This window comes from Mustela putorius, unplaced genomic scaffold (genome assembly GCF_011764305.1).
Source record: "Mustela putorius furo isolate JIRA1106 unplaced genomic scaffold, ASM1176430v1.1 tig00000743_pilon_pilon_pilon, whole genome shotgun sequence".
In the NCBI taxonomy this organism is placed as follows: Eukaryota; Metazoa; Chordata; class Mammalia; order Carnivora; family Mustelidae; genus Mustela; species Mustela putorius.
The window spans coordinates 5,733,137-5,745,376 of NW_025421464.1; the positions used below are offsets into that span (position 1 = coordinate 5,733,137).

The 12,240-nt window shown below is 53.1% G+C and overlaps 1 protein-coding gene and 1 long non-coding RNA gene across 5 annotated transcripts in view; one reads left to right on the forward strand and one right to left on the reverse strand.

Moving 5' to 3' along the window:
* DLGAP4 (DLG associated protein 4) overlaps nt 1-12,240 on the forward strand; it is a 136,483-nt gene that overhangs the window by 89,231 nt on the left and 35,012 nt on the right. The window contains exon 1 of one of the 4 annotated variants that reach the window (XM_004746500.3): nt 511-688. The exons of the other annotated variants lie outside the window; for them this stretch is intronic. Coding sequence (XP_004746557.1) covers nt 511-688 — 178 coding nt within the window. Of the gene's footprint in view, nt 1-510; nt 689-12,240 lie in introns of those variants that run through there. 4 annotated transcript variants of the gene reach the window in all.
* Nucleotides 688-12,240, reverse strand: part of LOC101676675 — an 85,942-nt gene continuing 74,389 nt past the window's right edge. The window contains exon 3 of the long non-coding RNA XR_006607862.1: nt 688-1,566. This is a non-coding gene — a long non-coding RNA (uncharacterized LOC101676675). The remainder of the gene's footprint in view (nt 1,567-12,240) is intronic.

Here is a 12,240-nt window from a genome sequence, read left to right on the forward strand (position 1 = left end):
GTGAAGGTTTTGGTGGGGAGTCAAGGACAGGGATTGTGCATCATGGGAATAGAGTCCTACAGCACGTTTGTGGTGATCGTCTCACCCAGGGACCACACAAACCTTGCACTTCGCCGTTACTCCCCAAACTAGGCCCATGGCAAACCACAGCAGTCAGTCACCGCACTCCCGCTGCGCCCAGACACAGCTCCAGGATCCTTCTTTTTTTTTTTTTTTTTTTTAAAGATTTTATTTATTTATTTGACAGAGATCACAAGCAGGCACGGAGGCAGGCAAAGAGAGAGAGGAGGAAGTAGGCTCCCTGCTGAGCAGAGAGCCTGATGCAGGGTTGGATCCCAGGACCCTGGAATCATGACCTGAGCCGCAGGCAGAGGCTTTAACTCACTGAGCCACCTAGGCGCCCCACCAGGATCCTTCTTAACACAGGCATGTCCTCCTAGCCACCCAGAAGTAGCACACCCGGGCAACCAGTGCCACCTCCACCCTGACCATGGTCTCCAGCTTTCATAGATGGGGGCAGTGCTGGGAGGGGAAGGGACTGTTTCAAAGGCAGGTGATGTCACAGGTCTCTTTGTGAGAGCGGAAAAGGGTCCTTGGGCAGCACAGCCCAAAGTCTGGGCAGGTGTGATGACTATGCTTGCAAGAACATCGAGGCACAACAGCTCCCAGAGGGGTAGAAGTTGTCGAGGTAAAGTCCACTTTCTTCAGGTGCTCTCTGGGGTGCTGGCTTGGCCTGGAGGTCTTTGTGGGAGTGTGCTCTCCACCAGCAGGAAGAGACCAAACTTGTCTTTCTGCAGTGGCTTCTAAGCCTTGAAGGAATGTGTGTGCGGTGGTGTTCATCGGTGAGCTCGTGTTTTTACTACTTGTGAGAATGGATGCTGGGAAGGTAGGGTTCTGGAGATTGAAACCTATAGGGTCTGCGCTCACTTACCAGATAGAACATGACTTGCTGTGTGACGCTGAGCAAGTCCCTCAACCTCTCTGAGCCCCCGTTTCCTCAGCAGCACGTGGGGAGATGGTGAAAACATCTCCTGAGGGGATCAAATATAAGACGCAGGTGTAAGGACCTCGGACAGTGACTGGGCCACTGCAGATTCCTGAGCAGACACTGAACACTGGTAATTATGACTGTTAGCCGCTAATCACCCACTTCATACCCTGCACCATTGTCGGGGCGGGTGGGGAGTTTGGTGACCTTCACTTGGGTAGGTGTTCTTTCAAAGAGATCTCCCCAAATGTCACCATATTGGGCTTTCAGGGTGGCTGGGAAAAAATTGATCAGGGATGGGTCCGGGGGCGTGAGGAAGAAGCCTGTAGTCACGACTTGTCCCAGCGCCTCTGTCTTCCGCTTGCCAAGTCAGTTCCTACACTTTGCTACTTGCTGCATCCTCACAGGCTTCTTCCGGGGGGAGGCCCTGTAGGCCTATACCTCTTCTGGGGTAAAGTCAGGAGCTGGGTCGTATCCCCTAAATGTCAGCAGACCTTTGCCTGGGTGCGTCTTCTGGGCTGGAAACAGGATCACAGGGACGGAAACCACATAGTCATTGTCTTCAGGGGCCTCAGGGTCTAAAGGGAGAGGCAGGAAAGCAAACAGGTCTATCAAACAGTGGGATGGCAAGGGCTCGGAGCACGGCTAATCATGGGCTTGACCCAGCAAGGGAGCCGGTCAGGGAAGGCTTCTTGGAGGGAGTCCTGCCAGAACTGAGATCTGGAGGAGGAGGCGGAATTAGGGAGGGGGTAGGACGTTGCAGGCAGGGAGCAGCCTGTGCAGGGGCCTGAAGCTGAGAATGTGATGTGTTGGCATGAAGAGGGTGCTGGGGAGAGAGGGGAGTTTGGCAAGGCAGGGACACCAGTGGTCACCAGTTAAAACTAGCAGACGTGAGACAGCGACACACATGAGGCATGGAGGAGGTGGACAGCTGTGGGTCCTCATGCAAGGCGCTGACCCCACCTGCTGCAGGCCATCGACGGGGCTGGGATGGGGCAGTGGCTGCATGGGAGCCCGCCAGACCCTTTCCCACCTGTCTTCTGCAGACACAGTGGTCCTAGGGCATGGGGCAAGGCGAGTGGCTATTGTTGGCCTGTTATGGATGGATGAAGAAACTGAGGCCCAGGAGCCTAAGTGGTACAGTGAGTACAGAGCCAGTGCTCAGAAGCAGGTAGCAAGTGCTGACGGATCTCCTGTTCTGAGGACAGGCTTATCGTCTCAGGTGGGGGGCTCTGTGCTGCCAGACTTCCCGGAGGAAGGCACTGTAAGCCCCCTCTGTGCTGAGGCCCTGGTGTAGGTCCTCAAACCATTTCCCATGTAGCTGGGCTGAATGAACATTCTCCTCCGTCTTTTTTGCTTGTTGATAACAATTCTCTGGATGAAAAAAAGAAAAGTTTCAAGTATGAATGTCACACACAATGTCTGATGTCACATCCAGAACTGGGTGTGGAGTAGGAGGGCAAAGAAAGAACAAACAACTCTGGCTTGGGTGGAGTCCGAAAGGTCACACCCAGGAGGGCTTGTGTCTTGTCCTGGCAGCCATCATGCCTGTGTCCAGCCTCACTGCACCCTCCTGGGCAGCTCTGCCCTCTAGAAAGTGCCTCCTTATCATGCAAAATCCGTATCCCCTTTCCTGTCCCCACTCAGGCCCACTCAGGCTATAGTGTGATGACTTGGAGCACGTGGATATGTGACAGTCTCCTAGGTATTGGAAGACAGTAGCCCAGCTTTTCTGAATTACCTGTTTTTTCCAGAACACTATCCCAATCTGTCCAAGCCCTCCCTCATGTTGAACTAGGCGTGATTTGTGGTACACGTGTGTCACAGCCCGTCTGTGGCACATCTCTGACAGACAGCACTCATCAGTCACCGCATTCTCCATCAGTCAGTCCCAGCCTTCTTGGGCGGTGCTCCCCATGGCGGTGCTCCCGGCGACTCCGCCTAGCAAAGCAGGCACTTTCTCGCCACTTTGGCATTCTTCTTCGAGTTTCCTCAGCACAAGGACTTACTCATCCCGGATCCTTCTGCCTGCCCAGGACCCAGTGTGTGGCCTTCCCCGTGGGAAAATAGGCATTTGTCACCATGGGATGGATTTGGGCCTTCTGCCCATGCGGATTGCCGCCTGCTCGTCGGGCTCCAGCTGGGCAGTGCCCCTTGTCCAGAGTTGCCAGCACGACCCACAGTGTCATCTTGAGTTCAGTGGGGGCTGCCCACCCCCAACTCCCCCCCCCCATGTCTTGTACCTTTTCTGTCAGGGCAACCTCGGACATGTCTGTGGTCAGCAGGAGGTGCCAAGGTATTTTCCCACATGTGCTGCTTTCTTATATAATGGTCTAACTCTTGAGGACCAGGCCCTCTCCCCTCTTCTGTCCCTGTCCTGGGGCCTGGCACCAAGGCAGGCGGCGTTGCCAGTGCTGACCTGACCTGAACCCAAGGTTTTCCCCATTCAGTTCGTCCTGTTTTTTTCATCCCATCTCTCAGCTGCCCGGGCTTCTTGGCTCCTGATCCGGTCATCCGATACACCACCTGTCACTCCAGGCACAGTGAATGAGCCCGTTAGCACCTTCTTTCTATTCTGGGATCCTCTCAGTCATTCAGAATGATGAAAGAGGCCAGCAATTCTGGTGCATGGGGCCTGCCAGTGTGTCTGCCTCTGAACACAGGGGCCTGTAACAGCTTATAAAAACTCCCGAAGCAAGGGTGGGGTTTTTTTGGTTGTTTTGTTTTGTTTTGTTTTGTTTTTGACAGAGATCATAGGCAGAGAGGCAGGCTAAGGGTCGGGGGGTGGGGGAGGCAGGGGGCTCCCCGCTGAGCAGAGAGCCCGACGCGGGGTCCGATCCCAGGACCATGACCTGAGCCGAAGGCAGAAGCCTCAACCCACTGAGCCACCCAGGCACCCCAGCAAGGGTGGTTTTTAAAGGCTTTTTCTAAGTTGTATTTCCCAGACTGGGCCTCTGAGACCTTGGAAAGGCAGAAGTGAAGTCTATATGCTAGAGCCAGTATTTGAAAAACCAAATCTTGGATTCCCCCCAACAACTCTCCACCAGGCCAGACAGGGGGCTCTACACATCAGCTTTTTACACGGACTGGAGCCACAGCATCCCGAAACCCTGGATATCATCTAGTGGTTATAACTCTGACATACAATGAGAAGTTGTGATTCAGTAACAGCTTGGAAGCTGGCATCTCTTTAAAGCTCCGACTCCCAGGAGTGGTGGTAATAGGTGTCCTGGGGGGTAGGGCAGGGGCCCCTGAGCAGAGCTGCTGGCAAAGCACACTCTGCCGGCAGGTCTCGGAGGATAAATAAGATAACAAGACGATGTTTGTGGCAGATTCCAACACAGAATGGAAAGGTGGGAGGCGCCTGGCTGGCCCAGTTGGTAAAGCGTGATCTTGAATTTGTTAAGTTCAAGCCCCACATTGAGTATAGAGCTTACTTAAAAATAAAATCTTAAAGAAAAAGAGAATGGGGGAGGAGTGAATGTTGCCTGACAGGCTGCTTACTGGACACTGTTACAGTAATGGTAGAAATGGATTTCGAGAGCAGCATGCTATTTGGGGTCCCCTGGTTAGGGGTTGGAGGAGGTAGGACTGCCTCCCTGAAGGCCTGGATCTGGTGATCTCCAGGCCTGGAACCTGAAGACATCTTCCTTTCTTGTGTCTGGGGAAGAGGGGACATGCCCACACTCAGAGCCCCAGGCAGCAGTCCCTGCTTTGCCACTTGATCCTCAGAAAGCACATGTGCCCTTCTGATCCTCAGTTTCCTCCTTTGTACTGTGAGGAGGTTGAAGTCATGTGATGGGTTTCAGGGTACTGTGTGGGAATTCCATATGGAGAAAAAAAGGGAAGTGGCAGGTTCCCCTGGGCGCCCTCAGAACCTGGTTTGAAAGTTACTGGCAATATTATCTCCTAGGACCCTGAAATTTGGAGCCATCACCCCTTTAACCAGCTGTATGACTTGGGAGAGGTAGCCTCACCTCTCTGGGCTTTACATTGAAGCTGTAGTGAGAGCCAAGCTAGGGAAATCCTGGGCAACTGGGGAACCCATGTCAAGGGTTCTGGTGTTTCTGGTGAGAGGGCCAGAGTGTCTGGGACCACACACCTGGAGGAGAACGCCTGAGGAAGGGCAGCGGGCAGTAGTGGTCACAGATGGGGGTAGGGGCCGCCATTTCCTTCCATGTGCTATGGTCCTGGTCCGGGGGGCACCAGGCTTCTGCCCCCATGGCCAGCATAGCCAGAGGCTGCCGCCTTCAAACTTACCAGGAAATCATCAAACCCTGCTTGAGGACCCCAGGAGCGGAAGCCTGTCTATGTCCTGTCTGGGGAACTGGCCTGGCCAAGATCGCAGTCAGGCCCTGCCGGGTGACACCAAACTCCAGCCATGGGCCGTGTGGTGTAGTAGGAACTACAGGCACTGGCCCTGGAATCAGAAAGGCTGAGATCAGATCCAGGCTTTTCCACCTACTGACTGTGCGACCTTGCGTTACTCCCTTCTCTCTGAGCTTCCCTTTCTTCCTCTTTGACACAGGAATGCTAGGCCCGGTAGAGAGGTGGTGACCTGAAAGGAGCTTGGCCAGCCCATGGCCTCCCTCAGCCAGGGGAGACGCCCTAGAGCTTGTGAAGTCTCTGGACCCACAGCTTCCTGTCCTGGAGACCCAGCTGACCTGCACTCTGGGTCCGTCTGGCGGGCGTTGCTTAACCCTTCCTCTAGCCCCTCTGGCCTGAGCATGTCAGGACAGAACGCTCGCACAGCACAGCGCTTCTAAGGAGCGGGAGCAGCTGTCGCGGAGGGGGCTGGGGGTGTAACCAAGCGGGTCCCACTCAGGCAGCTGCTCCAGGCCCATGAAGGAGGGGTTGGCCATCTGCACTCCAGACCCTGTCATAGGTGCCAAGAACCTGAAACCAGACCCGGCCTGCTAACCAAGAGGGACTTTCTTTGCTTTCACCCAGCCAGACCTGAAACAGCACCAGAAGTACCTCCTGGCTGCCTTAATTTCAAGGTTCCCAAGGTTGTCCTGCCTTTCCACGGGGGGAAGCTCTTACAGACAGCCTTCCTGGGAGCGGGGGTAGTGGGGGCTAGAACTCCAGAAAAAGCAAGGAGGTCTGAGGACGCTGCTCCAGCAGTCACAGATCTGAGCTGAACTCATTCTGTTTAAAAATATGGGGGTTTTGGGCCGCCTGGGTGGCTCTCAGTCAGTTAAGTCGCTGCCTTCAGTTCAGGTCATGATCCCAGGGTCCTGGGATTGAGTCCCACATCGGGCGCCTTGCTCGGCAGGGAGCCTGCTTCTCTTTCCACCTCTGCCTGCCACTCTGCCTGCTTATGTGCACACGCACGCGCTCTCTCTCTCTCTCTCTCTCTGACAAATAATAAATAAATAAATAAATAAATAAAATCTTTTTTAAAAAGGCAGGATGTATGACATCCTTGTCTTTAAAAAAATTATATATTTTTAAAATATATATATATATATATATGGGGGTTTTACTATTTTTTTTTAAAGATTTTATTTATTTATTTGTCAGAGAGAGAGCAAGAGGGAGCACAGGCAGAGTGGCAGGCAGAGTCAGAGGGAGAAGCAGGCTCCCTGCGGAGCAAGGAGCCCAATGTGGGACTCAATCCCAGGACGCTGGGATCATGACCTGGGCTGAAGGCAGCTGCTTAACCAACTGAGCCACCCAGGCATCCCTATTATGTTTTTTTTAAGATTTTATTTATTTATTTGAGAGAGAGACAGTGAGAGAGAGCATGAGCGAGGAGAAGGTCAGAGGGAGAAGCAGACTCCCCATGGAGCTGAGATCCTGATGCGGGACTCGATCCCATGACTCCAGGATCATGACCTGAGCTGAAGGCAGTCGTCCAACCAACTGAGCCACCCAGGAGCCCCAGTTTTACTATTTCTTAAAGTCCAGATTTCTGACTTCTGTCACCCAGGTCGCTGTGGACCAGAGAGGTTAGATAGTCTCCTATAGACATTTGAACTTGTGACCCCCATTCAAGGTCAGTCTGCTTAGTTTACAGCTGGGAAACAAAGGCTCAGGAAGGATCAGGCCCTGTAGAAAGTACTCTGCCCACCATGTCTGGTGTTGAGTTTAGAACCTGGCACCTTGGCCTCACAGAGCACAGCTTTTCTACACTGCCACTCCTCAAAGTGAAAAGCCTGCTCCCTCATCTATAAAACATCAGTGACAATTATCTCCCCTCCCAGGCCTGTGTCTGGAATAAGGTAGCACCTAGCCAGGACTCATTCAGTAATGATTCTTTTAAATCTGAACTTGTGATATGCCTTGCCTGGAAAATGTTCCTGGAAGCACTGCTTGCTTTTCTCTCTCTGCCAGCTTTTAGGAGTGGTTATTTTCAAACAGTTTCTGGTACCCATTCCTTAGGGTTTATTGAGGTCTCATTTCCATAGCCTTGTTGCCCAACCTCAGGCAGTGTTGCTCAAGGCTTAACCTCCCACCAGACTGTGTTCCCTGTAGTGTGCGCGCGCCTGTGTGTGTTTTTTGGGGAATGACCTAAAAAGAGCTCAAAGCCCTGGGCGTTGGATTCCAACTCAGACTCGAGTAGATCATTCTGCTTCCTTGAGCCTCAGTTTACCCAACCGTCAAATAGGAGGTTGTTCATTTATTCAGTAAATATTTACAGCACCCAGCCATGTATTGGCCTGGTGCTGGGAGAGCATTGTAATTATACAAGATATTTAGGTCTCCACACTCAGGAACCTGTATTAGATATTCAGGATCCCTTTCGGGTAGGAGGGAGAAGACAAGTATAAACCAGTAAGTTGAGGGACGCCTGGGTGGCTCAGTTGGTTAAGCAGCTGCCTTCGGCTCAGGTCATGATCCCAGCGTCCTGGGATCGAGTCCCACATCGGGCTCCTTGCTCCGCAGGGAGCCTGCTTCTCCCTCTGCCTCTGCCTGCCACTCTGCCTGCCACTCTGTCTGCCTGTGCTCGCTCTCACTCTCTCTCTTACAAATAAATAAATAAAATCTTAAAAAAAAAAAAAAAACAGTAAGTTGATTAATGCACGAATGAAACAATCAGGGTCTTCAAAGAGTAACAGCTTTAGACAGGGTGGTCAGAGAGGTCCTCTTGAGGACCCAACTCCTGAGCAGAGTCAGATCAGGGTGGGAAGGAGCAGACATACAGAGGTGAGGGTGGGGGTCATTTCACAGGTTCAGCGGCCCTGAGGTGGGCACATGCTCAGAATGTTTGAGAACAGCAAAGAGGCTAGTGCAGCTGGAACAGAATGAGCAAGGGGAAGGTATAGGAACCAAGTGTGGAAATAGGGGGCAGGGGGAAGGGGCCAGTTCTCACTCTAGGCCAAAGTAAGTGGTGTGCTTTTTATTCTTCACGGACTGGGGAGACTTTGAAGGCTCTAGAAAGGGAAGGAAGTAGTCCGTTCTTTTGTTTTTTTGTTTTTAAATTTTTTAATTTATTTGACACAGAGATCACAAACAGGCAGAGAGGCAGGCAGAGAGAGAGGGAGAAGCAGGCTCCCCACTGAACAGAGAGCCCTATGTGGGGCTCGATCCCAGGACGCTGGTATCATGACCTGAGCCAAAGGCAGAGGCTTTAACCCACTGAGCCACCCAGGTGCCCCTCCATTTTGTACTTTTTTTTTTTTTTTTAAGATTTTATTTATTTGACAGACAAAGATCACAAGTAGGCAGAGAAGCAGGCAGAGAGAGAGGAGGAAACAGGCTCCCTGCTGAGCAGAGAGCCCGATGCGGGGCTCGATCCCAGGACCCTGGGATCATGACCTGAGCCGAAGGCAGAGGCTTTAACCCACTGAGCTACCCAGGTGCCCCACCATTTTGTATTTTTATTTTAAAACATTTTGTATTTTGTATTTTAAAACAAACTCTTCAAGCTGCTGTTGGGAGAGTGTTCATGGGTGGGTGGTTGGGCCACTGACAAAGCAGAAAGGCCAGAGGCCAGCAAGTGGCAGCCTAGACCAGGCTGGTGGGGAGAGAGAGAAGCCAGTCTCTATAAAATGTGCTTTGGTAGAGGGGGGCGGATTCCCAGGCTTCTGGAGTGTGTAAAAGAGTGCATGAGGTCACCGCTCTCTGAGAAGGCCATTGTGGGAGAAGAAAGGATTCAGATTAATTCTGGACACTCTCAGCCTGGGGATGGCCTTGGAACTTCACATGGAGCTGCCCAGTGCACTGGGCTGTTAAGATAGTAGGCGATCCGTGCCCCTGGCAGCTGGCAGGTAGCCCCTCTCCTGCAGGTCAGTTGGGAGGGACTTCATGAAGGATTCTCAGGGCAGGAGGAAGATGCCTCTGTTCTTGTGGCCCACACAGCCCTCAGGCCTCCTTGCCGTGGTCCCTGTCTTCCCTTCCCCAGTGTTGTTTCCTCTGTCCTACTTGGCCAAGCCATGTCCTGTCCTGCTCCTTTGCTCACAGAGGATCCCTTCACGTTAAAACTCCTCCATTTCTTGCCACTGGGTGACTGGGGTCCCCGGGAGGTCTCCAGAAGATGATCGCTCTCTCTTTGATCCAGAAACCACGGTAACAGTAGTTGCAGTGGCCCAGCCCATGATTCTAAATTTTAGTACATGTGCTGCCGCGAGCACCCAGCCCAGGATGCTAAAGCATCCTGTCATCTCTTTGGCTCCTCCTCAGGGCGTATTGGGTATCACACCCCATTTTCTGGGTGAAATGATCAATGTGCCCAAGGCTGCTGCCTCCACACGACCGTCACCCAGTTAGTGCAGTGGGTGGGGGCATATGATATTAGCCAGCCTTCAGGCAGCCCGGGTTTAAGCCCCAGCCCCAACACTGCCTCTCTAGGAGGTGAGCTGGGGCGTCGTTCCCCCACCGAACCTCATCTGTAAAATGGGGCAGTGACAGACCAATTTCGAATGCACCCATTTTGAGGATTCAGTTGGCTGGAGCGCAGTGCATTCTTGGATTAGTTACATTCATGAAGTCTGACAAATACTTAATTAGGGAATGAGGACTGAACCATGGCTCCTGGGGGAAATCGAGGCCCTGCAGGATTCTGGTCTCATTTCCACCAACCAATCAATACATAACCTTGTTTTCTGCGTCTTTCTGTTTAAAAATAATATACTGATGATTTATTAACGCTAAATTGGCCAATAGTGCTATAACTCGCGCCTGAACAAGGTCTGTCAGATACAGAGTTTCTCCACAGGCGCATCACAGCCTTCTTGTACTCAGCAATGCTGGAAGGCACTTCAGTGCTATGGAGGAATCACCAGCAGAAAGAACAAAATGTGAGGAAACATAGCCCTGACTAGGCCAGGAAAATCCTACTTGTTCGCAGGATGAGAGCTGAAACAAGAAGGCCTGGCATCCCCTTGTTCAGGCTCAGCTAGGGAAGTGTGCCCTGGGTGTCGGGCAGTGCCCACAAAAACCCCGTGAGTGTTGGCTTTGGGGTTACAAACCTGTTACCAAGTAGGTGAATTCACAGGTACGGTCACAGGTACTGACCGCAGATGAAGTGCTGCCTCGGGCCTGGCCCAGTCGGTGCTTGACGAGGGCCACTGTCCACACTGGAACATCACGAGCTGGAGTGCATCCGGGTTTCCGGACAGGACTCCAAGGGGGGTGGCCGGGGCTCCCTGAGCTCTGTTGCTTTGTCTTCCCCAGTGTGCTGCCTTTGTGACCTCTTGGCTCCTACGGACTTGGGCTTCTGAGGCAGGTGTCGATTCTGGAGGCCCTAAAGGCCTTCACTGAAGGGTTTGTTCCAAGTCCATGGGGTGGGTTGTAGCATCATTGAAAGGTTTCAAACTAAGCCATGACGTGGTCGGATTTCTCCAATGGCTGGCCAAGGTGGAGGAGAGACCGGAAAGACAGGACAGGAGGTTGGGGGCCAGGGAGGAGCAGGCCGGTGGTCTAGGGAAGGCTGGTTCTAGGTCAAGGGGACCAGGAATGGATGGGAGAGGCAGTTAGGAAGCACCTGGTTGCAGGGAGTGGTAGAGGATTCCCAGGACAACGCTGGGGGAAGATGCGTTCCCGGGCACTCTCGCTGGAGTTTGACATCAAAGTGTGACGTTGCCAGCTCTGAAGGCACAGGGAGGGAGGTGGCCCCAGACTGACCTGGTGGGAAGGTGGGGGGATGTGAACTGTTGGCAGGAATGTGGCTCTGAGCGGTCAGTCTGTCCCTGATCCTGACCTAGCTGCTCGGAATTCCCTCCCAACTGCCCCTCTTGCAGGGGAGGAAATGGAAGAAGGGAGGCCTTTGAGGCTGGTAGATGGAAGCCTTGAGCTGGTTTTCCCCCAGCACAAATGTGTCGTTTGACAGGTTGCTCACTGGTGAGAGAGGGAAGGGGAGCTTACAGGCCCTCAGTCCTTCCTGGGACAAGAAACCTGGCAGGGAGGGCAGAGGGAGGAGGCAGCTCTGGCTCTGTGGTCAGCTCTCTGTTCACGTGGGGCTGTCGGGGGCCCCCTGCATCCGTGCCTCTTCAGGAGTCTAGGCCTGTGCTGCAGCTCCCCTGCCAAGCTTGGGCCTCTGGTTGCCAGCAGCAGGAGGGCAGCACTGGGCTCTAAGGCCCTCACAGGGGCCTACCTGCCTAGGGTTGTTGCATCTCTATCTCTTGGCAGATGGAGTCACAGCCATTCTACTGAGTGCCGAAAGCTCTGGTCATCTTGTTACATGTTGATGTTTTAAAAAAAAAAAAAAAGAAGAAGAAGAAATAAATTCATTCTGACCTGATAAGAGTTTGCTGGATAAGATCTTGAAGCAGAGGCAGAAATGAGACAAAGGGAGCTTCTACTTAGAAGCAGCAAGGACTTGTGCGCTGTGGGGCAGGGAGGCTGGGCTGGATGTCTGGGGCCGGGGGCAGACTGCATGGAGGAGGCCTTGCACAACCGGCTCCTGTCTGAGCCTGGGCTTGCTGGACTGGCGGAGCCGAGATGGGGGCAGGGAAGCATGCAGCCCCCTGGGGCGGTGGCTCAGTCTGTGCACTGCTGTGGCTCAGCTGGAGGTGTGTTCACTCTCCAGCTTCCTGGGCAAATCTGAAAGTTTTCCAGAGTAAACAGACAAAAAAGCTGGACCCACATGCTATGATATTACATATCGTGGCACGTAGAATGTCTCCCCCGGGCAGGGAGGGCTGCGGTCCCATCCTGGAGGACGCAGTGCTAGCCAGGTCCAACACCTTGGGTCTCTGGGCCACTTGCCCCCCTTCTAAAATTTAATTGGCATATGATGATTGTGCACCCTCTGGGCTGGGCCCTGGGCTGGTGACACCCATGGCACACACGCTCAGTCAGGGGCACAA